Genomic DNA, 27,988 nt, shown 5'->3' with positions numbered 1-27,988 from the left:
CACTTTGGTCTCTGATAAGAGTGAGAACAGATTAGGTTGAAGTTGAAGAGTTTTCATTTCCTGTTATTATTGATGTTTTGCAGTATGTAGCAAATGTGATTAGCTTCAAGTTGGTTGCTACCTCCATCACAATCCGAGAAGAACCCAATGTTCCAGAGATACTCAATGTGCAGATGATAGATCTGAGTACAAGTGTGTTTCAACGTCCTGGAGCCAAAGGCCTTAAGTAAGAGTTTTATTTCTCATCGCTGTGTTAAGTAAATAAATTGTTGCACGTTACTGTAATATTTTTGATTATTGAACCTCTATGCTTTACAATTTCCCATTAAATGCCGATGTTTTTATTTTCTTTGGAAGGAGAACTACATAAATGTGGATGGGTTTTCTGTTGTAATTAGACAAAAATCGGCACCATATTGTTTAACTACTAAATTGGTTGGTAGAGCTGGGCTTTGCTGTATTAATTTGGAATGTCAGCGGTAGTTGGTTAAGGCTGGGCTGTCAATTTGTCAGCCACTGGAGGGCAAATGGATAATGCACCCACCAATGTGTTCTGCAGAACCTCACTGAGCACACTTTTGCCATGTCTGACCTAACCACATCGCTACCTTCTAAAACTAATCACACTTGTGTCCCCTTTTGCAGGGTGGAGGCTCGACTGGAACACTGGTATGTTACAGGCTTGAAACAGCAGAATACAGTTCCATCTCTCATGGCTTCTGTTGGAGGAACAGAGTCGTCTTTGCTGAATGTGTGTTTTGAGATTAATCCAGAAGAAAGCAAAGCAGATCAACTTCTAAGTGTTGAGTCCCAACCCGTGGAACTGATTTATGATGCTGTAAGTATTGATTCTAATGCAAGCGAAAGCTATTTTTTCAAGTGAAGGGAAGGTCGGTCTATGTAGCACCTTTCACATCCAAAGCTTTTAAGTCTTTTTGGAATGCAATCAATGTTGGAAAATGTGATATTTAATTTACAGAGAGTACTGACAGCTAAGAAATTAACGACCAGTTCATCTGCTTTTGATTTAGTTCAATCATAGAGCCAAAGCTTAATGCTTTGTGCTTGAGAAACAAAAGTATTTACTCTGATGGTTCAGACTTCCGTTCTTTGTTCGATTGACGTTTTAATTCTTAAGATTTTTGTCTCTCTCTTGCTTGATAATGGTTTGGATCTATTTCCATGTTAAGATCCTTCCAATGCATTCTTCTCCTGTTGCATTCAGCATTATATACTCCCTAATAGCAGTAGGGAGATTGAAGAACTCATAGACCAGCAGATTTTGGAAAAGTGCAGACATAGCAGGGTTGTTGTTATGTGGACTTCAACTTTCTCAATATTGATTGGAACCTCCTTAGTCCCAATGGTTTGGATGGAGCCGTTTTTGTTCGGTGTGTTGAGGAAGGGTTCCTTACTCAGTATGTAGACAGGCTGACGAGGGAAGAGGCCTTTTTGGATTTGGTGCTCAGCAATGAGCCAGGCCGGCCATCAGATCTTGTGATGGGGGAACAGTTTGACAGTGACCACAACTGTCTCTCATTTACCATAACCATGGAGAGGGAAAGGAGTATTTACCACAGGAAAATATTTAATTGGGAAAAAGGAAATCTTGACGCTATCAGACAGGAGTTGGGAAGTACAGACTGGGAGCAATTGTTCCACGGACTGGCTCAACAGGCGTGGAGACTTTGTTTAAGGAGCAGTTGTTGCAAGTGATGCATAAATTTGTTCCAGCGCCTAGGTTGACTAGAACCGAGGAGCTTCTCGTCAAAAGGAAGAAGGCAGCTTATGTAAGGTGGAGTCAGCAAGGGTCTAGCACAGCTTGAGGATTACAGGCTTGCTAGGAAGGAGCTCAAAAATGGACTGAGGAGAGCCAGGAGGGGGCATGAAAAAGGCTTGGCAGGAAGGGTTAGGGAGAACACAAAGGCATATACATGAGGAATACAAAAATGATCATGGAGAAGGGATAGCGTAGGGAAGTTGTGCGTGGAGTCTGAGCAGATGGGGGAAGCCCTAAATGAGTTTTTTGCTTCTGTTTTCACTAAGGAAAGATACCTTGTTGTGAATGAGAACTTTGAAGAGCTGGGAAACAGGCTTGACCAGATCAAGATTGATGAAGTTGATGTGCTGGAAATTTTGGCAAACATTAAGATTGATAAGTCCCCAGGACCAGACAAGATTTATCCTTGGTTGTTCCGGGAAGTGAAAAAGGAGTTTGCTAAGCTGTTGGCGAAGATCTTTGCTTCCTCACTCTCCACGTCAGTCGTAACAGAGGATTGGAAGGAGGTGAATGTTGTTCCCCTTCCCAAGAAGGGGAATAGGGCAATCCCTGGTAATTACAGACCAGTCAGTCTAACGTCTGTGGTCAGCAAGGTTTTGGAAAGAATTGAGGGATAGGATTTATGACTATATTTGGAAAAGCATAATGTGATTAAAGGCAGTCAGCATGGCTTTGTGAGGGGCAGGTCATGCCTCACAAACTTCATTGAGTTCTTTGAGGAGGTGACGAGACAGGTCAATGAAGGTAGAGCAGTGGATGTGGTGTACATGGACTTCAGCAAAGCATTTGATAAGGTTCCACATGGTAGGCTCATTCATAAAGTCAGGAAGTATGGGACACGGGGAGATTTGGCTGTCTGAATTCAGAATTGGTTGGCTGACAGAAGGCAGACAATGGTTGTAGATGGAAAGTATTCTGCCTGGAGGTCAGTGTTCAGTGGGGTCCGCAAGGCTCTGCTCTTTGTAGTTATTTATAAATGACTTGGATGAGGAGGTTGAGGGGTGGGTTAGTAAATTTGCCAATGATAAAGGTTGCAGGTGCTGTTGATAGTATCAAGGGCTATTGCGGGCTGCAGAATGTCATTGACAGGATACAGAGCTGGGCTGAGAAATTGCAGATGGAGTTCAACCTGGATAAATACGAAGTGATGCATTTTGGAAGGTTGAACTCGAATGCTGAATATAGGATTAAAGACAGGATTCTTGGCAATGTGGAGGAACAGTGGGATCTTGCTATTCAAGTGCATAGATCCCTTAAAGTTGCCACCCAAGTGGATAGGATTGTTAAGAAAGCATATGGTATTTTGGCTTTTGTTAACAGGGGGATCGGGTTTAAGAGCTGTGAGGTTTTATTGCAGCTCTGCAAAACCCTGGTGAGACCACACTTGGAATATTTTGTCCAGTTCTGGTTGCAATATTATAGGAAAGATGTGGAGGCTTTGGATATGGTGCAAGGTAGGTTTACTAGGATGCTGCCTGGACTGGAGGGCTTGCCTTATGAGGAGAGGTTGACTAAGCTCGGACTTTTCTCTCTGAAGAGGAGGAGGAAAAGGGGTGACCTGGTCAAGGTGTATAAAGTAATGAGAGGAATGGATAGAGTAGACAGCCAGAGACATTTCCCCAGGGTAGGATCAACTGCCACGAGGGGTCATAGTTTTAAGGTGTGAAGAGGAAGGTATAGAGGAGACATCAGAGGTAGGTTCTTTACGCAAAGTTGTGTGCGCGTGGAATGCTTTGCCAGCGGTAGTGGTGGAAGCAGAGTCATTAGAGACATTTCAGCGACCTGCTAGTCATTCACATGGACAGCAATGAATTGAGAGGAGCGTAGGTTAGATGATTTTATTTTAGATCAGGATTAATTCTCGGCAGAACATCATGGGCTGAAGAACCTGAACTGTGCTGTACATTTCTATGTTCTATTATAATGCAGCTCCCCAGTCACTTGATATTTGAATGCACTAACTAGCATGGTATTCAGTTACACCAAACAAAGCATCCTGCCATTTTATTTCTAATTTGTGTTCAGTTAATTGCTTCTTCAACTCCATTTTCTCTAAACTTCTAGCCACCGATTTTTTTGTTTTCCCCTTCCTTTACCCACTTTTTTTCCTCCTCACCAGCCCTTAAAACACTTGTTGTCACTTGTCTCCTCAAAAAAAGCCCGTTTTGACTTCACTGTTGCTGCAAAGTACAGGGCATCTCAAATTTCTCAAAGCCCTCTTAGACTTGTTAAACCTGATGTATCCACCTGTGCCCATCTTCCTTGTTGTTGGAGTCTCTCCAACCTGGTTTCTGCAATTGTCATAAAATGGCTGTCCTTATTTGTTCATTATTAGTCTTCAGGCTTTAACATCCACCTGCAGCATCTTCCTGTGCCTGTGCTCTCATTTCCATTTCCCTCCTTTTAGTTTTACTTGTAACTGTGCAATTGGCTGGATTTGTGAAAGGTTGGGCATGTTTGATTTAATCTAGTTGAAATTTTGAGCAAGTCACTAACATGACACGTGAGGGACTGCCTGCTAATTTTTGTTTGCATGGATTTTCAGATGATTTTTGATTAGGTTCTGTGTAAAAGATAATAAAAATGTAGTGAACCAGAGATAGTCTTTTGGTTATGGGTTGTTGAATAGGTGGTGTGAGCATGGAAGATTAAGTGTAGAGATGAAAATTGTTGACTGAGGCAAAACTTAACTAATAGTGTTGCCTAGAGAAGTATACGAGGCGTCAGATTTTTAATACATCTGTCAAAGACACGGCTCCAGGAATAGCAGTTGTACATCCAAGTTTACAGAATTGGGAGATAAACTGTGCAAATGGAAAGAAAAGGTTACCAAGCACCATTGAACATTTGACCTAGTTTTATCCACTCCGTGTCAAGATTACTCAGAATATATCCTAAATGGAGAGAGATTGGAGCAGTGTTGGATTTGGCTATTCCGGTTTATAAATCACGAAATGCTAGCACAATGGTGTGAAAAGGAATTGAAAAGGCTAATAGCATGTTGGCCTTTATTTCAGGAAGGTTGGAGTTCAAAAGTGAGCAAGTTCCAATTGCATTACCCTTGGTCTGATCCCCTATGGAGTTTTGCATTCAGTTTTGGGAACAGCACCTTCAGAAAAGGTACATTGGTCTTACATTAACAGTACAGATGTCAGTTGTATTCTACAGAGTTTAAAGGGTTCAGTTATGCAGATAAATTCCTTGCGCATCAAATTCGTGTTCCTGTCAGTTTAGCAGATTGAGGGATGATTTTACTGATTAAAATGTTTAAGGAATGCAACATGGAAGCTATTCTAATGAGGAAGTACAGTGCAGATGAATAAAAAAAAAATCACTTGGAAGTGAAATCAGAACATGCTTATTCACAAATGATGAAAATGTGGAGTGGTCACCCTAACCAACTATGTAAGCTCGGATTTCAGTACTCAGCTCAACAGCTCTTGTTTGTTCAGGATATCGGTGAGTATCGAGTAAAGGCACGTCTAAATCGGTCTCAACCTCATTGAATAGTGGAACAAGACTTTTCCAGTTTCTGTCGCAGACTGAGGTGCTTGCAACCTCAACTTCAAATTCATTCTGGAGCTGAGCTAACAACAACCATACCATGTCTATGGCAAAGACTGCACACATCCTTCTGTTATTACTGTAATATTACTTACCTGTCTCTCTGTCCATCCATCTGGAATTTTCAACCAGGCCTTTGTCACCTCTGGAGTCTTTCCTGACTCTGTCCCCATCCTCTACCCTTAGAATTTTGGACGACCTGAAATTTAATTATCTGAGTTGTAAACCACATCAAATCCTACTCACCCATTCCCCCTGTCCTTGCTGCCATTTGCAGCATTTTTTTGGTTTGCATAACAAATTCTGTATCAATCTAATATACCTAACACTCAACACTGGAGCCCCCCACAGGTGCATACTCATCCCCCTTCTGTAATCTCTGTATACCCATGACTGCATCGCCAAATACCAGACTAATGCCACTTACAAGTTCACTGATGACACCACCATAGTCTGTCAAATCTCAGATGGCGTTGAAACAGACTACAGACGGGAGGTGGAAAACTTAGAAAAATGGTGCACTGAGAACAGCAAAACCAAGGAACTCATTATTGACATTCGGCAGGATGTTACTCATGCCCCCCTATACATTAAAAGCACAGAGGTGGAGTGTCGAGCTCCTGGGAATGGTCATCCAGAACAAGCTTTCTTGGACTCTTCATGTGGACGCACTGGTTACAAAGGCTCAACAACATCTCCTCTTCCTCAGGCAGCTGAGGAAATTTGGCATGACTGCGATTACTCTCGCCAACTTTTATAGGTATGTCATCGACAGCATTTTCTGGATGTATCCACCGCCTCCAACCTTATAGTCCCACAACCCCGCACCGCCCGTTTCTACCTCCTGCCCAAAATCCACAAACTTGACTGCCCCGGCCGACCCATTGTCTCTCAGCCTGCTCCTGCCCCACCGAACTCATCTCTGCATACCTCGACACGGTCCTGTCCCCCTTAGTCCAAGAACTCCCCACCTACGTTCGGGACACCACCCACGCCCTCCACCTCCTCCATGATTTTCGCTTCCCCGGTCCCCAACGCCTTATCTTCACCTTGGACATCCAGTCCCTGTACACCTCCATCCCCCATCACGAAGGACTTAAAGCCCTCTGCTTCTGCCTTTCCCGCCATACCAACCAGTACCCTTCCAACGACACCCTCCTTCGACTGACTGAACTGGTCCTCACTCTGAACAACTTCTCTTTCCAATCCTCCTGCTTCCTCCAAACGAAAGGAGTAGCCATGGGCACCCGCATGGGCCCCAGCTATGCCTGCCTCTTCGTAGGATATGTGGAACAGTCCATCTTCCGCAGCTACACTGGCCACACCATTTCCTTCGCTACATCGATGACTGTATCGGCGCTGCCTCGTGCTCCCACGAGGAGGTTGAACAGTTCATCCACTTTACCAACATCTTCCACCCCGACCTCAAATTCACCTGGACCGTCTCAGACTCCTCCCTCCCCTTCCTAGACCTTTCCATTTCTAACTCGGGTGACCGAATCGACACGGACATTTACTATTAACTGACCGACTCCCACAGCTACCTCGACTACACCTCCTCCCACCCTGTCCTCTGTAAAAACGCCATCCCATATTCCCAATTCCTTCGTCTCCGCCGCATCTGCTCCCAGGAGGACCAGTTCCAAAAGGTACAACCCAGATGGCCTCCTTCAAGGACCGCAATTTCCCGCCAGACGTAGTCGACGATGCCCTCCACCGCACCTCTTCCACTTCCCGCACCTCTGCCCTTGAGCCCCGCCCCTCCAACCGCCACCAGGACAGAACCCCACTGGTCCTCACCTACCACCCCACCAACCTCCTCCATGTACAACGTATCATCGGCCGTCATTTCCGACACCTCCAAACGGACCCCACCACAAGGGATATATTTCCCTCCCCTCTCCTATCAGCGTTCCGAAAAGACCACTCCTTCCGTGACTCCCTCGTCCGGTCCACACCCCCCACCAACTCAACCTCCACTCCCGGCACCTTCCCCTGCAACCGCAAGAAATGCAAAACGTGCGCCCATACCTCTCCCCCTTACTTACCTCCAAGGCCCCAAGGGACTCTTCCATATCCGCCACCAATTCACCTGCACCTCCACACACATCATCTATTGCATCCGCTGCACTCGATGTGGCCTCCTCTGTATTGGGGAGAAGGACGCCCACTTGCGGAATGTTTCAGAGAACATCTCTGGGACACCCGGACCAACCAACCCAACCACCCCGTAGCCCAACACTTGAACACCCCCTCCCACTCCACCAAGGACATGCAGGTCCTTGGACTCCTCCATCGCCAGACCATGGCAACACGACGGTTGGAGGAAGAGCGCCTCATCTTCTGCCTGTGAACCCTCCAACCACAAGGGATGAACTCAGATTTCTCCAGTTTCCTCATTTCCCCTCCCCCCACCTTGTCTCAGTCAAATCCCTCAAACTCAGCACCGCCTTCCTAACCTGCAATCTTCTTCCTGACTTCTCTGCCCCCACCCCACTCCGGCCTATCACCCTCACCTTGACCTCCCTCCACCTATCGCAATTCCAACGCCCCTCCCCCAAGTCCCTCCTCCCTACCTTTTATCTTAGCCTGCTGGACACACTTTCCTCATTCCTGAAGAAGGGCTTATGCCCGAAACGTCGATTCTCCTGTTCCTTGGATGCTGCCTGACCTGCTGCACTTTTCCAGCAACACATTTTCAGCTGGATGTATCACTGCCTGGTATGGCAACTGTACCATTCAAGATTGGAGACGGTTACAAAGAGTGGTGAAGTCGGCCGGGAGAATCACAAAGGCCTACCTCTCACCTATAGAATCCATCTATCAGGGCCGCTATTAAGGAAAGGCTGCTAGCATTCTAAAAGATCCATCCCACCCTGGCAGCGTTTTATAGAAGCCTGAACACACACACACCAGCCGGTTTTGAAACAGTTTCTACCCTACTGTTGTTAGAATACTGAATCTCAACATTCGCCTGTACCTGTGTTTTTATTTTTGCTGCTTACCTATTATTTACTGATCTCTGCTACTTAACTCTGATCTGCCTGTAATGCTCGCAAGACAAAGCTTTTCACTGTGCCTCTGTAAACGTGACAATAAATTCAATTCAATTAAATTCAATTTAATTCCATAGTTTGCAGGAATAAGTGGACAATAAAGGAATAGAATAAATTAACAAGAAATAGTCGAGGAGATTTTAGAGTTATAGCGTCATAGAGATGTACAGCGTAGAAACAGACCCTTCGGTCCAACCCGTCCATGCTGACCAGATATCCCAACCCAATCGAGTCCCACCTGCCAGCACCCGGCCCATATCCCTCTAAACCCTTCCTCTTGATCTACCCATCCAAATGCCTCTTAAATATTGCAATTATACCAGCCTCCACCACATCCTCTGGCAGCTCATTCCATACATGTACCACCCTCTGCTTGAAAAGGTTACCCCTTAGGTCTCTTTTATATCTTTCCCCTCTCACCTTAAACCAATGCCCTCTAGTTCTGGACTCCCCGACCCCAGGGAAAAGGCTTTGCCTATTTATCCTATCCATGCCCATCATAATTTTGTAAACCTCTGTAAGGCCACCCCTTAGCCTTAGAGTAGAGGGCCCAGCACCGATCCTTGCGGCACTCCACTGGTCACAGGCCTCCAGTCTGAAAAACAGCAGTTTTTCCTCTGATGTAGCTGTTGCTGATGAGACCAGCATTTCATGCCCACTAATAAATGCTCTTGGATTTACTGACCAGATAAGAGTCAAACCCGTTGTTGTGGGACTGGTGTCACTTGTAGGTCAGAGTGAATAAAGATGGCATGTCTCCTGTCAAAAGGACATAAGTGAACCAGATGGGTTTCTCTGACAATTGATGTAGTTCATGGTCACCATTACTGAATCAAGGTTTATATTCCAGAGTTGTTACAATTTTTCCCATGCAGTGAAACCTATCAGGAATGCTAGATGTGCAGGCTTCAAAGTTGGAAAATAATTTTTAAAAATTGTGTCGGGAGACAAACGTAGAACAACTTGTCTCATGTATGTTGTAACAAGGATATACAGAGAACCATTCAGACCATACCTGGAATTCTCTACCATCCTCGTCTTCACACTTCAAAAGTAATATTCATCCCTTGAGGTTACCGCAAATAGCACAAAGGATGATTCCAGACATAAAAGAGATTAGATTAGATTCCCCACAGTGCGGAAACACACCCTTCGGTCCAACAAATCCACACCGACCCTCCGAAGAACAACCCACCCAGACCGATTCCCCTACAACTGTGCCTAACACTACGGGCAATTTAGCATGGTCAGTTCACCTGACCAGAACATCTTTGGACTGTGGGAGGAAACCGGAGCAAACCCACGCAGACACTGGGAGAATGTGCAAACTCCACACAGGCAGTTGCCCGAGGGGGGATTTGAACCCGGGTCCCTGGCGCTGTGAGGCAGCAGTGCTAACCACTGAGCCACCATGCCTGAGTGGCAAGATTAAAGGAACTTCAAGCTATATTCCCAACGACACTAGTTAAGAGAGACCTTGACTGAATAATGAAATATGTGTAATGGCATCCGTGAAGTGAATCAGAGAATACTTAACTGAAAAATAAATTTAAACTGGTCTGGATTGGGATTATTTTACCCAGCGAATGATATGCAAGAACTCAGTTTATAGACAGCAGGTGAAAACTAGACACCATGTATTGTCAGCGACGCTGCAAAAATCATCTATAAGGTGTTGCATTAAATGGCAAAAGTGTGATGCATTAAAGTTGATCAGTTTTGTGTTTATTCTAGATGTATGCATGTGATAGTTTATAGTGTTATTGGCTTGTTCAGAATATTTTATATTAGGTAATTCCATTTTTAAAAAAAAGCGCACATTCACAGATGACCAGTAGACAGAAATTGAGAGTAGTCGGAACTGCTGGTGTTTTGGCTTGAAGTTGTTTTGGATCTTTTGTTTTCGAATCAGTCTTCACGGTGTAAGACACCAGTAGCATGCTAGAACTTCCAAGATCAGGGGTTAGAGGTCAATGTAGCAGCCATGACTAAGGAGATGATAGTGGGGAAGCTGAAAGGTTTGAGTAATAAATCACCCAGGCTGGATGGACTACACCCTGCTTCTGAAAGAGGGAGCTGAGGAGATTGTGGACGCACTGGTGGTGATCTTCCAGGAATTGCTCTTGTTGGTAAGGGTTTGGAGTCTGTTATTAAGGATGAGATTACGGAGTACTTGGAAGTGCATGGTAAAAAAGGGCTGAATCAGCATAGCTTCTTCAAGGGGAGGTCAGGCCTGACAAATCTGTTAGAATTCTTTGAGGAGATAATGAACTAGTTTGACAAAGAAGAGTCAGTGAACGTGATCTACTTGGATATCCAGAAGACCTTTGACAAGATGCTGCACTAGACGCTGCTAAAGAAGAGCCCATTGTGTTCGGGGCAAGATACTGGCTTGGCTCGAGGATTGGCTGACTAGCAGAAGGCAGAGGGTGGGGATAAAGGTGTCTCTTTCAGGTTGACAGCCAATGGCTTGTGGAGTTCTTCAGGGGTCAGTGTTGGGACTATAGTTATACATAGAGGGTGGGAGGTGAAAAATTTAAAAGGGACCTAAGGGGCAACTTTTTCACGCAGTGGGTGATGTATGTTTGGAATAAGCTGCCAGCGGAAGTGGTGGTGGCTTGTACAATTACAACATTTAAAAAGCATCTGGATGGGTATATGAATAGGAAGGGTTTAGAGGGATATGGGCTAAGTGCTGGCAAATGGGATGAGATTAGGTTAGTGTATTTGGTTGGCATGTACAAGTTGACCGAAGGGTCTGTTTCTGTGTAGTACATCTCTATTTAACAACTTAGACAAAGTAGGTTGAATGATATGGTAAGTGCTAAGATTGTCGGTGAATGAAAACCTAGATGAGCCAAGCATACAAGAGAGTTCGTCATTCATAGAGATGAGAAAATGATATTTGGTGTAAGTTTATAATTTAATTTTGCGTTAACTCATTCGTCGTTTCCAAGTTGTATTTTTAAATCATGGTTTTGCTCTGTTACAGCAAATGTTGGAAATTTATTTTCTATTTCCTTCTCTTTTTTTTTTTCATAGCAAACAATAAATAGTTTGGTGGAGTTTTTCCAGACTAGCCGAGGACTTGATCTTGAGCAGCTGACTTCAGCCACTTTGCTCAAGTTGGAGGAAATCAAAGAAAAGACTGCAACAGGTAAAAACCTGAAGTGTCCAGAAAATGGAAGCTAAGAAACTGAGTCCCCAATTTAATACATTTTATATCTAATATGATGTCGTCATGATTTTTATTTATTTTTGACAGTTTGAGTTCTAACATGCCTGTATTCTAACATGAATTATGTTTATAACCCAACTATTTGCTTAAATGCTTAGGTCTGTCGTACATTATTGAAACTCGTAAAACATTTGATCTCCGTATCAACTTGAAACCATCCTACCTTGTGGTTCCACAGACGGGCTTTTATGATGTGAATTCAAACTTATTGATTGTGGACTTTGGAAGTTTGCAGGTATGAAAGTGCATATTATTTTCAAAGCTTCCTCTTTATAGAGAACTGTTACCTCCAGTTTGATGTTCAGGAATTTTCAGTTTTCTCAAGTTGCATCTTTGAATATATAAAGCTGAAGGTGTAGCACGGGCAACATAGTAGACATATAATCATGGTCAGTATATATAGAATCAAGGCCACATGGTAAAATGAACGGTTGCTATAAAATGGAAACAGGTCTCCCAGATAGAAAACTGGAAAGTAGTTGAATGTCAAACTGGCAGAAAAGGGAAATTAAAAGCAGAAAGTATTGGAGAAACTCAGCAGGCCTGATAGTAAGGGTGAGAGAGAATTCATGTTTCAAATACAATACAACCCATTCTGTTTCTCTCTCCAAAGTTCTCTAATACTTTGTTTTTATTTTAGATCCATTGTATTTTAAGTTTATGGAAGCTGGGAAGAAATGCCCTACAAAGATCAGTCCTGAGACCATCATTATTTACATTTAGGTGCATGGATTGGCTTTGGAAATTGGGAGTACAGTACGAAAATTTTCAGACAACAGTTGAGTGATGAGTTAATAGTGAGGCAAACTGTAACCAAGTATTGTGAAGTATTAAGAGACACAAAATGAATGCATAAATGGCAAATGAATTTCAGTGTTGGTAATTGTCAAAAAGTGCATTTTAGGATGTGGAAGAGTCAAGTTAAATTGAGTAGAGGTGCGAAAGCATCGATGGATAAACTTGGGTGGCATGGTGGCTCAGTGGTTAGCACTGCTGCCTCACAGCACAGGGACCTGGGTTCGATTCCAGCCTTGGACAACTGTCTGTGTGGAGTTTGCACATTTTCCCCATGTTGGCGTGGGTTTCCTCTGGGTGCTAATGTTTCCTCCCACAGGTTAGGTGTGCAGATTTGCAGGTTAGGTGAATTGGCCAAGCTAAATTACTCAGTGTTCAGGGATATATAGGTTAGGTGCATTGGTCAGGGTAATTGTAGCGTAGTAGGGGAATGGGTTAGTGTGCACTTATTGTGCTGAAGGGCCTGTTGCCACACTGTCGGGATTCTGTGATGATTTCACAATTTGAGAATAGTTGTGCAGTTTAATGAAGCCCTCATTACTTTTCTTTTTAGTGTAAGAAATGAAATGTTAAATTAATAAAGCCTTGATTAGACTTGCCAGGTTACAGTGAGACAGAAGAGGAAATTTCTAAAACAGTTTGCTAACCAAACAGAGGAGTATAAATATCAGCAAGCACTGAATGGCCTTAAACTCTTCCATTCCAGACAGATTAAGAAATGGGAGGTTTTTAAAAGTCTAAAATTACAAAGGGGTTCTGTAGGATAGAGCCAGGACCACAACATCAGAGAGTCTGTAATAAATCCAGTGATGTATCTTAAAAAAAATTATTGACACTCCATTATTTAAGGTGCAGAAACATGTCATTTGGCCTTGGTGATCCATGTTGGTGTTTCATTTTCTTAATATTTGTTCACTGGAAGGATGCCTGAATTAATTGTTCATCCTTAATTGCCTTTGAAAGGTGTTTATGAGCTATCTGAAATTGTTGCAGTACATGTGGTCAAGGTAGTTCCATGTTACCATTAGATGGTGAGTTTCAGTTTGGGATGAAGCGTTATGGCGATCCCATGTGCACATGTTGTCCTTTTACTAGATGATGGGTTTAAGACTTCAGTGAGGTGAGTTGATCGACTCCATCTTGGAGGTGGTACATGCAGCAGCAACAGTACACCTTGTGGAGAAGGTGAATGATTAAGATGTTTAAGGCGTGCCATGCTTTGTCCTGGAATGTCTTGAGTGTTTAGCAAGTTTTGAGAAGATTTGTAGCTCAGGTTGAGGTTCTGGATGTAGGTTTGCTCACTGAGCTGGAAGGTTCATGAACCCAGCTCAGCGAGCAAACCTAATTACAGTCTTGAGTGCTGTCAGATCTGTAGATAGTGAGGCAAGTGCAGAGTATTCCATCACCTCCGTAACTTGTGCCTTTCAGAAGTTTAATGTGCTTTGAGCAATCCCCGTGTAAATGGTTCCTGGAGTAGTTCTGGATCAGACACCTGTTTGTACATTCCCTATTTGGGTATCTCACAACTCCTCATATCCCATCTATCTTAGCTCAAGTGAGATTACCATAGCCTCTATATTTGATCTATCTGTTTTTTGGAAATCTTAAGACCCTTTTGTGGCAGCATTGATGCTTTAGGGTTCCTCCATGGTCCCTTGATCAGATGGGCCAATGGGCCAAGAAGTGGCAGCTGAAGTTTGATTTAAATAAATGCAAGGTGCTCTAGTTTGAAAAGGCAAATCTGGGTAGGACTTACACACTTATTGGTAAGGTCTGGGGGACTGTTGCTGAACAAAGAGACCTTGGAGTGCAGGTTCATAGCTCCTTGAAAGAAGAGTCACAGGTAAACAGTATAGTGAAGGTGGTTGAAGCTGCTTACCTGTGTAGAAAAGTCACTGCTGATTAAAGCACATGTTTCGTATTGGGTCTGAAATAATGATTCTCAGTTGTAACAATTCCATACATCTAAATGATGTGCTTGGCCATTTCAGCTAAGAATCAATCGTACTGCTCCCATGTAGGCTAAATTGGATGAGGATGACTGATTTTCTTCTCTGAAGAGTATGATCCAGAGAGGAGAGACTTTTATCACAATTCCACAGTGACATGATTATCGTGATACCATGAAACCTAATGGTTATAAGTTTTTAATTCCAGATATAAATAGTGAGCTGAATTTAAATTTCTCCATTTCCGTGGTGACATTTAAATTCGTGTCTTTGGACCATTTGTCTTTCCTTCAGTTCAGAATGCTAACCGGTAACTAGTGAAATGCTACAGGTATCAGTGCTAGGGCAAAAATTATTTAGAAGATATGTTAATGACTTGGAAGATAAAAATGAATGATCTTTAGCCACGTTAGCAGATCATACAAAATGGGTAGGAAAGTGAGTGATGAGGATGGCACAAAAACTCTCCAAGGGGATATTGGTAAGTTAAGGGGCCAAAAATATGGCAAATATGAAATAATATGGGTAAATGTGAGGGTATGCACTTTGGCTGGATATTATTTAAATGGAGAAAGACTGCAAAAAGATACAGCAGAAGAAATTTGGATGTTTTGGTGTTTAAATCGCAAGAAGTTAGCATATAAGTTCAGGTGATTGGTGAAGGTAATTGATTTCTGGCTTTTATCTCGAAGGGAATGTTGTGTATAAAACAAAAACAGAAATTATAGGAGAAAATCAGCTGTTCTTTTTGGAAGTGAGCTCAAGTGGTATGGTTAGTGAGTTTGCACATGATGCCAAAATTGGTCGTGTAGCGGACAGTGAAGATGATTACTTCAGAGTACAATTGGACCCTGATCAGATGGGCCAATGGGCTGTGGAGTGGCAGCTGGAGTTTGATTTAAATAAATGTAAGCTGCTTTAGTTTGAAAAGGCAAATCTGGGCAGGACTTATGCACTTAATGGTCAGGTCTTGGGGAGTATTGCTGAACAAAGAGATCTTGGAGTGCATGTTCCTAGCTCCTTGAAACTGGAGTTGGAAGTAAACAGTCTAGTGAAGAAGGTGTTTGGCATGCTTGCTTTTATTGGTCAGATCATTGGGCATAAGGAATTGGGAGGTCTATTGCGCCTGTACAGGAAATTGTTTAGGCTACTTTTGGAATACTGCATTCAGTTCTGGTTTACCTGCTGTAGGAAGGATGTTGTGAAACTTGGAAGAATTCAGAAAACATTTACAAGGATGATGCCAGAGTAGGTAGGATTGAGCTATAAGGAGAGTCTGATAAGTCTGGGGCTATTTTCCCTGGAGCTTTGGCAACTGAGGGGTGGCCTTTATAAAGGTTTATAAAATCATGAAGGGCATGGATAGGGTAAACGGTCAAGATCTTTTCCCCAGGGTGGGGGAATCCAAAACTGGAGGGCATAGTTTTAAGATGAGAGGAGAAAGATATAAAAGGGACCCAAGGGGCAACATTTTCATGCAGAGAACTGGAATGAGCAACCAGAGAAGGGAATAGAGTCTATACAATGGCAATATTTAAAAGGCATCTGGATGGGTACATGAACAGGAAGGGTTTAGAGAGATATGGGTCAAATGCTGGCAAATAGGACTAGATTAGGTTTGGTTATCCAGTTGATGTGGACAAGGTGGACCAAAGGGTCTGTTCCATGCTGTACAGCTCTGACTTAGAAGTATCACTGGACTCAATATTAACTCTGCTTTCGTCCCGCAGATGCTGCCAGACTTGCTGAGTTTCTCAGAGGAATTTCTATTTCTGTTTCAGATCTCTAGCATCTATAGTGTTTTACTTGATAAAAGTAGGGAGGTTGTGCTAAAACTATACAAGGCACTGGTCAGACCACAACTGGCATGCTATGAACAGTTTTGAGTCCCTTTATCCAGGCAAAGATATACTGGCATTGGAGTCAGCCCAGAGAAGGGTCACGAGTCTGATGTTGGGTGTGCCTTATTAGGGGAAGTTGAGTAGGTTGGGCCTGTACTTTTTCGAGTTTCGCAGAAAGAGTGGCAATCTTTTTGAAACAAACAAGATTCTTCGGAGGCTTGACAGTGTAGATGCAGAGGGGTGGTTAATCCTTTGAGTCTAGGACCAGAGGGTATAATCTTTGAACAAGGGGTTGCACATTCATGACAAAAATGAGGAATATCTTCCCTCAGAAGGTAGTAAATCTGTGCAATTCTTTGCAGTAGAAGGCTGTTCAGGCTGGATCATTCGTAAATCACTAAGGGTATCAAGGGGCATGAGGAAAAGATAAGAATGTGGTGTTGAAGATTATCAGATCAGCCATGATCTCACTGGTGAAACAGACTTGATTGGCTGAATGGCCTCCTTCAGATCCTAAATGTATGGTCTTGTGATTAGGAATCTGATAACATACCACTGCTGCTTAAGCCTACTGTCATCTTACTTGACCAGTTTAACAAATCTCCCTTGGTTCAGAGAAATGAGTATGTGGAACTTATCACGTGGAGTGGTTGAACCAGGTTCTTTTCAGGGAACACTGAATGAGGTAGTGAAGAATAGAGATGTTTTGACTGAATGAAATGAAAATAAGATAGGAGAGGAGACTTGTGTGGGACTTAAAACTGGCATGGCCTGTTGAATTGAGTCACGTACATGTGATCTGTGTTCTGTCTGTTTCTGGTTACCACCAGGTATATAGATTTTACAAACAAACGTAAAATTCAGTTCAATTGTTTATGCTTTACTTAAGCTTCCTTCCACCCCATTGCATCTCATCTGACCCGAATATCAATCCTTTTCTGAAATGTGATATTAAACATATCATTAGTTAAGGAAATCGTGGATTATCGTAAAATCTCTCTCAGCTGCTTATCTGGCTTCCCCTTGAAGACATCCACTGCAACTACATGATATGGTAATAAGTTCCTCCAAGAACTCTTTCTATGTAAAGATGTTTCTCGTGAATCTCCTCTTGGATGTATTAATCCCTCTCTCTCAAATTTATGACTTCTAGTCTTGGACCAGCTCACAGGGGAAAGATTAGACTAATGAAAAGTCAGTTCCTTGTGGTGCTAACCTCAGGCAACGTCTTTCAGTAAGCAGTGTAGAAACTATGAATAGTTGTGGTAAGATTGAAGAAGTTTTTATTTACGTTAATGTGAGCAGCTCCTTTTCATGATGAAAGTAAGACACCATAAAGCGATGAATTCTGCATTAATGTGAGAGGTCAGCTCGATCAATGAATTGTTGGCCTTTGCTGTGCCATGGGGGAAGTGACCAAGCAAATATTACGTATCACCCATGAAAAGAAAGGAAAAACTCTCAAAGGCGTCACAGGCTCTCCCACACACTACACTCTGATTCAGAATAGTTTAGGCAGTGATTTGGAAACAGGTCTCAGCTGTTTGCATTATGTGGTGTAGGGAGATTGAAACAGTTTGCTGCAGTTTTTTTCGAAGAAAAAGGTCAATTTCTTAATTTTATTGAAGAGGTTAGCAGATTTCTAATGGCTTCAATATTGAATGCTATATTTAAAGTATCTTCAGAGGTTCCTTAAAGCAACCGTTTTTACCCCCCAGATCATGTTGAGTTTATTAATCTGTTAATGGAGGTTTATGACCTTCACTTTGAATCAGCAAAAATACAAATTAGCTGTTTTATCCTCTGCACAGAATTCAACTAAACTTGCGCTGTTTATTGGATTTAAAATGTTTTTGTTATTTTGACTAGCTATGAATAACAAAGCTTGTCGAAGTCATAAATCTACTTTTGTGCAGTTAAATAGCATCAGCCACAATGACCAAAAAGCAACATCCCCAAGTTTATCTTTGGAGGAAATTTTGGAACGAGCCTATGAAAAGTTTGATGTGGAACTCAGAAATGTTCAACTTTTGTTCAGTAAGCCAGGTATGAGTTTTATCTTAAGTTCTGAAGAAGAGCCACTGGTTTCGAAGCGTTAACTCTGTTTTCTCCTCTCAGATGCTGCCAGATTGCTCTCCAGGAATTCCTACGAGTTTGTTTCAGGTGTCCAGGATCTGCAGACCTTTATTTTATTGTCGATTTTATCTTGCTCTCTTGGAATTAATCTTCGCTTTTACTAAAACCCCGTTTAAGAATCTTTGACAGAATACTCTGTCTCAAGCTTCATATGGCTAAGAGACTCTGCTTCCACCAGCTAATTGGAAGGTGGTATCAACTGTGGCTCAGTGAATCGTAACATACTGATCTCTGGGTTCTAACTTTGCGTATTCCAAGTTCCACACCAGAGACCAGAACATATCCTCCAGGGTGACATTGGGTGGTAACGAATGGCATTACTCCTCTTTGGTAATCTTTTGGAATGAAATGTGAAATTATGGCTTTCTCAAGTGAACCTAAGATACCCTGCCATTGTTTTGAAGAAGAGCAGAATCTTTCTTCCCTGGGTTTAAGCCAATATTTATTGCTGAATCATGTTCATAAAATTATTATATTATTACTGTTTATGGGACCTTATTGCATACAAATTGACTGCTGCATTTCCTGTCTCTCAGTGCCATGGTCAGTTCATTCATTCACTCTGCAACTCCAGGTTTCATTTGTGCAAGGTGCAAGAGCAGAAAATCTCCTGGATAATTACCAAGACTGAAAATCTTCCACTTTCACTTTCCCAACTTCCTTACCTCCCTCCCTCTCCTAATCCTGAACTTTGACCAAATCAGACCATCCTATCCTAATGGGTTGTATCTGCTTCCTAGAGCTGAAATATCTTGGTAATTCTTCTGTTCTGTACCTTGGTCCACAGTTCGATTACCCTGTGCTGATGTTTCGTTAATTACAGCCACTTACTGTAGATGTATTTGTTTGGTGCAGCTGCAACACTGGTATATATCTGACAGTGTGAAAAATAGCCCACTTATGTTCTGCCCACAAAAAAAAATCCAGTCTGACTACTTGCTGGTCACTCTGCCTCCTTGGTTGTCACCAAAATGATGAGATTTTGTTGACAGTGCTATCAATCAGCATCAAGTTAGCAAGTGGTTTGCTCATTGGTGCTCAGTTTGGGCTCCACCGTGACCACTTGGCCCCTGACCTCAATGTGGACTTGATCCAAATGTGGTCAGAAAAGCTAAATTCCAGATGTGACATGATATTAATTGCCCTTGACAACAGAGCATCATTGACCAAGGAGTCAGAACCAAATTTAAATTAATGGATATCAGAAGAAAATGTTTCCGGTCTTAACTAGCACAAAACAAGATTGTTGTGGTTCGTGAAAGTCAATCATCTCTTTTCCAGGACATTGCTGCAGGAATTTCTTAGGGTAGTGTCCTAGGCCCAGCCTCCTTCAGCTGCTTCATCAATGACCTTCCCTTGTTCATTAGGTCAGAAGTGGGGATGTATGCTGATGATTGCATTATGTTTGTGACGACTCAAATACTGAAGTATCTCCTGCTCCTAATACCATGGAAGTTTCAACTTGGTTTATTACTATACCTAGGAGAAGGTGAGGACTGGAGAGTCAGAGTTGAAAAGTATGGTGCTGGGAAAACACAGCAGGTTGGGCACATCTGAGGAACAGGAGCGTTGACGTATCGGGCATGAATCCTCCTTCAAGAATGTGGGGGCTGCTGGAATCGGGCTGAGGGGATTAATAGGGTGGGTGTGAGCGGATAGGTGGGAAGGAAGATGGACAGGTCAAGAGGGCGGTGCCAGGTTGGATCTGGGATGAGGTGGGGGAGGGAAGATTTGGAAACAAGTCAATTTCGTGTTGATGCCATGTGGTTGAGAGTCCTAAGGTGGGAAGATATTCATCTAGTTATCTCAGACAGCTTTTGTTAGCTATTTCCTCGTTCCTCCTTGATAGACTTCACATTCAAGTTAATTGTTTGGGTCTCAATATGTTGCTTTTGGTCCTGATGTGGAACTCAACTGGAATCCAAGGAATTTTTTCTGCTGAATTGATGATTAGATCTGCCTCGTGCAATATGTTGGATTCTCTTGTTCCCCTCTATTTTGAATTCAACACATCCCAAGCAGTACGAATGAAGATGATGTCCACAGCAAAGCAGTACAGTGTATCCAGGCCTCCTCCAGAATCAGTGCATCAGTTTTTGAATTGTGGTCATTGTGATGTAACCAAACATGACAGCCAATTTCCATAAAAATGATTAATATTATGGATTACTCCAAAATGAAAACCGTCCAGATGAAGAAGACATTTTTTCTTTTAAAGATGGTGGCAAAATTTTGTTTTGTAAAAGGGTGTTAATATAGCAATGGAGCTCCCAATGAAGGACTTTGAAAGTGTAATCATTGTTTTGATGTAGGATTTATTGCCTTGTATAGATCAGTATCAAGTCTGGCATTGTAATGTTCCTGTGAAGTGCCTTCGGAACATCTTATTTCATTAAGGATGCTGTGTAAATAGAAGTTGGTTATTGTTGTACAAATGCAACTTGGGGTTCCTTGAGAATGAAATTAGCATGCAGTATGACTACCTCTGCTTAATTGTTTTTGCATTTACTTCCCTTGTAGGTTTTAAGTATGTAATCTCTCCTCTTTAGGTCAAGATTGGAAATCTGCTAGGAAGCAATACTCCTCGATTCAGCATATATTACAGCCCATGGATGTCAAGGTTCAGCTTTCAAGAGCCATAGTGGAGAAAGATACCAGAATCCCTAAGTATGTTCAATTATAGTTTTGTTTCAGTCTATGAAAATGGGATATTTCCAGCAGCACAAACAAAATGTATGGTGCAATATATTGATATGAAGATGTCTCTGTCACTATGCTAATGCCACCTGTTTATGTAGAAGCAGCAGTATTGTTGGAGGATTAAATAGTCAAGTTGCTTGACAAGAAAGAGACTTTCTAGTCTGACTTGAACAGTTTGAGATGTTGCAATGATTTTACTGAAATGCAAATGATAACATTGAACACCAATGCATAACAAAGCATGGAATGGGAATGGAGGGTCACCTGATCAGAAACTCAACTGGGCCAGCCATGTAAATACTGTGGCTACAAGGGCAGGCTGGAGGCGAGGAATTTTGTGGTGAAGAATTTAGCTTCTGTCTCCCCAAAGGCTGCCCTTCATCTGTAAGGGACAAAATTCCCACTTTCTCGCTGAGTGTAGCTCCAGTAACATCAAAAAAGCTTGACACTAACCAGGGAAAAGTAACCCGTGTGATTGGCAGTACATCCATCATCTTCAACATTGACTCCCTTCATTATCTCACAGTAGCAATGTGTGTACTACCTCCAAGATGCAATGCACTCACTCACCTAGATTATCTGACACCATCTCCCAAACCCATAACTTCTACTACCTAGAAGATTAAGAACAGCAGATCGATGGTTCATCACCTGCAGGTTCTCTGCTGAGACCATTTTGATTCTGACTTCAAAGTATATTGCCATTCTTTCACAGTAGTTTGGTCCAAATCCTGGAATTCCCTCCCTGACAGCATTGAGTGCATTTCTACAGCACGCAGACTGCAAAGGTTTAAGAATGCAACTCATCACTTATTCCAGGGCAGTTAGGGATGGATAATAAATGTTGGCCCAGCCAGTGCTGCTCCTGTCCCAACAATGAGAAGGACTTTACAGTGGAGGAGAGGGAAGAAATCTGTTGTTGGAAGTTAATACTTTTGAAATTGCTCTCTAGTTCTGTTGTGATGCAGGCAAAGAACCTGTACCACAGACATAGATCAAATCACCTTAAGTGTCATAGAGTCATGGAGATGTCTTGTAAAAAAAATTGTCAGTTTCATGTTTATGATACTTGAAATTCTGGATTTGAATTATTATTGCTAATCTTCTCTGAACCTTCTGACATATCACCACCTTTGAAGATAAATGTTCAGGTTTATTAGGCATTTCAGATGTCTGTTCATGGTTTAATGAATATCACCGATTATTTCAGTAGCTTAGTTGGTGTTTTGATTCAGCTTGTATGTTAAATGATAGATATACCTGTATTAATTTCCAAGTCTTGTTAATGGACACTGTCTGGTTACGCTGCTGAGAGATAGATATTGGTAGTGCAGGTTCAGTGGCTTGAACTGTAACCAAGAACCTTGGTCCTCCCCTTCCACCTGACCAACCTCCAGATACAACGCATCGTCCTCTGCCATTTCTGCCACCAGAGATATATTTCCCTCTCCAGCCCTTTCAGCATTCCACAGAGACCATTCCCTCTGCAACTTCTTTGTTAGGTCCACATCTTCTTTCTTCCCTTTCTCTCCTCTCCCCCCCCCCCCCCCCCCAAAAAAAAAAAACAATTCTCCCCTCTGGCACTTTCCTTGCCACTGTAAGAGATGTAAAACCTGCACCCGCACGTCCCCCCCCTCACCGTCATCCAAGGCACCAAAGGATCTTTCCACATCCAGCAGAGATTTTCCTGCATTTCCAAACAACCTCATCTTCTGTGTCCGTTGCTCTTCATGTGGTCCCCTATACATTAGGGAGACAGGATGCCAACTTGCAGAAGGTTTCAGAGACCATCTCTGGGACACACGCTAAACAACCCCAGTGCCCTATGGCTGATCACTTCAACTCCCCTCTCCCACTCCGCCATGGACATGCGAGTCCTGGGCTGCCTTCACCACCAAACCCAGCCACTCAACTGGACGTAGAACACTTTGTCGTCTGCTTTGGGGCCCTCCAACCACACAGAATCAGTCATTTTCATCAGTTTCCTCATCTCCGCTACCCCCACCTTATTCCAGATGCAACCTTCCAACTGTCCAACCTTTTGAACTTTCCCACCTAACCAGTCCATCCATCCACTCTGATCTATCATCATCACACCCCACCTTCATTGACCTATCGCGTTCCTAGCTACCTCTTTCTCCCCCTCCCCATTTATCTCCGAGTCGCCTTGGCGCCCCTACCCCCTCAACATTCCTGATGAAGACCTAATGCTTGAGACGTCGACTCTCCTGTTTCTCGGATGTTGCCTGACCCAATTGGCTGTGCTTTTCCAGTGCCACAGAGTCTGATCTCCAGAATCTGCAGTCTTCACTTTCTCCTATTTTCGACTCCATCTAAGTACAGATTGGCCATTCTAATATATGTTCACTTGTGTCTGTATTAAAACCCATTGCTCTTCTTTAGCCAATGAGCTTCTTCCTCTACACTTATGCAATGTTGTATTGCTCTTATACTTCCCACCTAGTTCCAAAGGTAAGTATTCACTGATGCGAATGGGTAAATTGAAGATTTTGCTTGTAGCAGACTGCTTTGTCGTTGTGCACAGTTCAAATTGGTCTTGTTTTACCTTGGTGCCACATCTGTGTCATTTAAAACAATGCTTGTGTAGCTTTTGCAAGCTTTCCCAGTAACATCATTACCAATCTCAGAAAGCCCATCTAACTAATAGTCTATCTCCCCTATCACCCCCTTTTCGACTCCATCTAAGTACAGATTGGCCATTCTAATATATGTTCACTTGTGTCTGTATTAAAACCCATTGCTCTTCTTTAGCCAATGAGCTTCTTCCTCTACACTTATGCAATGTTGTATTGCTCTTATACTTCCCACCTAGTTCCTGTTTTGTTTGTGTGCTGCTTTATCTTTTTTTAAAAAAAAGGCTACAGATCGAGTAATGTATGGAAATAACACTGCAATAATTATCTTGGCCATGGATTTGCATTTTTTAGTAAAGATGTGTAATCTCTATTTTTTATTATTTGAAAGCATTGGTTTTGAAAAATCGAAACATTACATAATTGCAATAAAATGTATTTTATTTCATGACAAATTGATAACATGACATGATGCCTTTGTTATTCAAAATAGTGGACTAGATTTTAATTCCTGACTGCCTGAATTATGCCAGCTAACTCTCTGTGGGTGGTACATTCAGTGCACTGATTCACCTGCAGTCCATTCCACTTCTCCGAGCCCAACAGTAAGAACCACAAATTTGTCCTGTTATCTCACCGGTAGGCCACTCATACTGGATGGATTGTGTGTTGCAGACTCTCCATGTGGTGCGCTTTCATAATGACCATTGTCATCCTTTGCATGGCATAAGAGCTTGCCTTTGCATTTTAAACATGTTTCCCATCTGATGTGAGGTCACCCTGGCCACTGACAGTGATGGTGGACTTCCCACCTTTAATGATTCACTGCCATTATTGGGATGCAACCTCCTTTTGCCTACTCCAGTGTAGTGCAGAGGAACCTCGATTATCCAGCATTCGATTATCCGAATAGATTATCTGGCAAGATCGCAAGGTCCCGATGCTTGGCTAAACTGTTATCCGGCATTTGATTATCGGGAATTCGATTAATTGAACAAAAGACTCCCCATATGTGTCCTTAGGATAATCAAGGTTCCTCAGTATCTGTTTTGCTGTGATCTGTGTTTAACTATTTGATGCAGTTATAGGTTAGGTTTGATTTGAGAATTCCTGTCTCCTCATGTGTTGGATTCCATACAGACAAATTGTAACATTTTTTTTTTAGGTTTAAAGTCTCTGGTGAACTCCCTTTACTCCATGTCAGAATGTCAGATCAAAAAATCAGAAGCGTTTTCGAGCTCACTGATAGCATTCCCTTACCTCTGAGGTCATCCTCCAGATTTCCCATCAAAGCCAAGGTTGGTGTGATGACTTATACTTTTGCACTGCACTAATGATTTGAATGGAGAATGTTTGTCTCTGATTCTAAGCAGTTTGTGTACTCTCTGAAATCTATATTGCAAGAAGTATACAGTATATCTTTTTAAATCATTTTTCCCTGTACAAATGTTACTTGTCCATTGGTACTTGGCTACTGTTTCCTGCATTATGCAATCTTGACAATCACATTTTTTTCTCCTGTTTTGCTATTTTCATGTTGTCATAATCTGTTCCCCTGTAATCTGTATACAGTGTGTTCTAAATTTTTGACATTGCTGTTGAGGTCCTACGAATATTTCTGTAACGTTAAGGTCAAGAAACAGTAAAATTACAAAGCTCCCACATGTTATCATGTGTTCTGCATATCAAACAGCTGCAGCAAAATCAGACCCATTAAATCTGCAATATTTAAGTCAACGCACTACATATGAGCTTAGCTGTTGTTAAATCTCTTATCGCAGTTGAAGGAAGGAACCAGATGTCAATCTACTCAATTAGGTTTACTCTCAAAGGAAGACAAATATACAAAGGTATATCTGCAAAGTACAACCAACATATGTGTCTCTTAATATGTGCTGAAGTCAATGTCCAGTAAGTGGTCCTCACCCCTGCTTTCCCGCCAAAGATATACTTTACCTTAACCTGTGCAATGAACTTATTGTTTTTTAATTGTCCTCTATATTTGTAGCAGCATGTTACTCTTGAAATATATTAAGAAATTTGGTCATTATTTTCTTCACACTGAATTCATCCTAGAAACTTAATAGTTTTGTGTTTTGAACATTTTAATGTCTCTAAACTTTATTGCTGTCCCTTTCCGAAGCAATCTTTATATTTCTTGTATTGATTTGAATTCTCGCCAAATAATTCCTAGTGTAGAAATTCTTCAGTCAGTTTGATTTTAAGCATGTGTTTAAAATAAAATCATCTTGTTGGACATGAGTTTTTAATCATCATCATCATCTATTTTACTTTGAATATATATTCAGACTCTTTCTGGCCCATGATTTTTGAGTGATATTCAAGAAGAGCTCAATGTTCATGATCTAAATAGACCTTAAAAAGATTGATATTGAAATGTTTTTGTATTCAGCCTTAATTTTAGACTTGTATACTCAATGTTCCTTGATCAAATGATATGAGCATAATACATTGTATATTTTTGTGATAGATATCATTGGCTGCAAAACCAAGGAAGTTGTTTGACCCTCATCTGGTAGCTGTTGGTTCTGCAGCATCACTGGAAGGAGATGATTCAAGTAAGCCTTGAGAATCTTAACTTCTTAGGCCTGATGACTTTATTGCTGCATGTTCCTGTATTTTCAAATTGTGTTCTTTTGTTTGCCTACATTCAATATTTATCAGAAATGTAAATTCTATTTTTAAAACTCCTCTATAAAACATCAGAGGGTCGGTATGGACTTGTTGGGCTGAAGGGCCTGTTTCCGCTCTGTAGGGAATCTAATATCTAAATAGAAGATGCTTGCCAAGGTATTAATGAGTAACAGCATAATTTGATTCTGTGCTTCTTCCAGTTATACCTGTGAAAATATATGAATTGATATGCAGTTTTGCATTTTTTTTCAATTCATGACATTCTTTCCAGTATCTCTCAGGTACCAAATTTCAAAGAGACCTCTTTATAATAGTTTATTGCATCTTTTGGGCTGGAAAATGTCAGCCTAGTTCAGAAGCTTAAGAATGTTTAAACATGAGCGAGAATAAAAACTTTTCAGCCTATCAAGCTATTACTAATTGTTTTGAGTGCGCTGCACTGCAGTGTCCAATGCAAGATGAATTTATTTTGTCCATGTTTTTCCTTTGTTCCCTACTATTTCCAGAATGCTCTTTGTCTTCAACCTTGAAGAAAGATGCAAAGTATTTGTTTAATAACTCTGCCATGTCCTTATTCTTCATTATAATTTCCTCCTGTCCCTTACTTTATATGATCCACTTTTGCCTTCAATGCTGTAGTCCCATTTTACATTCTGATTAAAATCTGTATTTGACACGTCCTAGCTTATTTACATGTTTTCTTTCCCCACTCTCTGTCAGTTTTGTGGCTATTTTTATCTGAATTCCTCCCTCTCTTCAGACTTATTTGTGTAACATTATAAACCTTTTTCCTGAAGTAATATTACACTGTCATTTTACAGCTTCACTTGCACTAATGTCATGGATTGATGATGGCAATATAAGAATAGGAAGAAGTGATTGAACATCTGGAGTCTTTGATCTTTAATTGGAGTAATAGTTGATTTGCAATTTAATTCCTTTTTACCATATTGTTTCTGTCATCTTCACTGTTTAATATCTTCACTAAATTTGTAATCTAAAATGGAGGATGGGAAAAAATTGTGGCTGTAAGAGCTGCTCCTTTTTTTGAGATATTTTCAGTGTTGGAGCTGATTTCCTCATTCTAGGAGCAGTAGTTACTGTTTTATAAGCTGTTGATATTTAAAAAGCATCAGGATGGGTGTATGAATAGGAAAGGTTTCGAGGGATATGAGTGAAGTGCTGACAAATGGGACTAGATTTATTGAGGATGTCTGGTCGGCATGGATGAGTTGGATCGAAGGGTCTATTTCCATGCTGTATATCTCTATGACTAATGTAATGGCAGTATTGGTTTTGAATTTTTCAATTGACCTAGCTTCAGGGTTTTATGAGGGCAGGGTGAGAGAGAGAAAGAGTTCTACATTTCTGATGTTCTCTGTACGAAGAAATGCTTCTCGACATCACCCCTACATGTCTTTTCACCCGAATCTCCCTTCCTAATGCGATAATGTTATTCAGGAAAAGAAGGGAGAGAGAGACAATTTAGCCTGGCATTAGTCCTCTTGAAATTGATGGAATCCATAAGAATGGATCAGATCACTTATGATTGCCCAGAATCAGCATCCTTTTAGGAGGGGAAAGTCATGTTTGACAAATCTATAAAAGTTCGTTGAAGCTGTGTGGACAAAAGCGAAACGTGCAAGCTGATGATTCGTCGGGTGAGGTGTAATGTGTTAG

The 27,988-nt window shown here is 41.7% G+C and overlaps 1 protein-coding gene across 4 annotated transcripts in view; it reads left to right on the top strand.

Moving 5' to 3' along the window:
* Positions 1–27,988, top strand: part of vps13c (vacuolar protein sorting 13 homolog C) — a 286,760-nt gene that overhangs the window by 92,967 nt on the left and 165,805 nt on the right. For all 4 annotated transcript variants that reach the window (XM_043680592.1, XM_043680591.1, XM_043680593.1 and 1 more), the window contains 8 exons: positions 84–226; positions 646–838; positions 11,443–11,557; positions 11,737–11,873; positions 18,140–18,269; positions 20,909–21,026; positions 24,819–24,951; positions 26,145–26,232. In XM_043680592.1, coding sequence (XP_043536527.1) covers positions 84–226; positions 646–838; positions 11,443–11,557; positions 11,737–11,873; positions 18,140–18,269; positions 20,909–21,026; positions 24,819–24,951; positions 26,145–26,232 — 1,057 coding nt within the window. The remainder of the gene's footprint in view (positions 1–83; positions 227–645; positions 839–11,442; positions 11,558–11,736; positions 11,874–18,139; positions 18,270–20,908; positions 21,027–24,818; positions 24,952–26,144; positions 26,233–27,988) is intronic.

Source organism: Chiloscyllium plagiosum, chromosome 40, assembly GCF_004010195.1.
Source record: "Chiloscyllium plagiosum isolate BGI_BamShark_2017 chromosome 40, ASM401019v2, whole genome shotgun sequence".
Taxonomy (NCBI): Eukaryota; Metazoa; Chordata; class Chondrichthyes; order Orectolobiformes; family Hemiscylliidae; genus Chiloscyllium; species Chiloscyllium plagiosum.
Note: the sequence above shows the minus strand (reverse complement) of the source record. Positions and strands in the feature narration are given on the sequence as shown.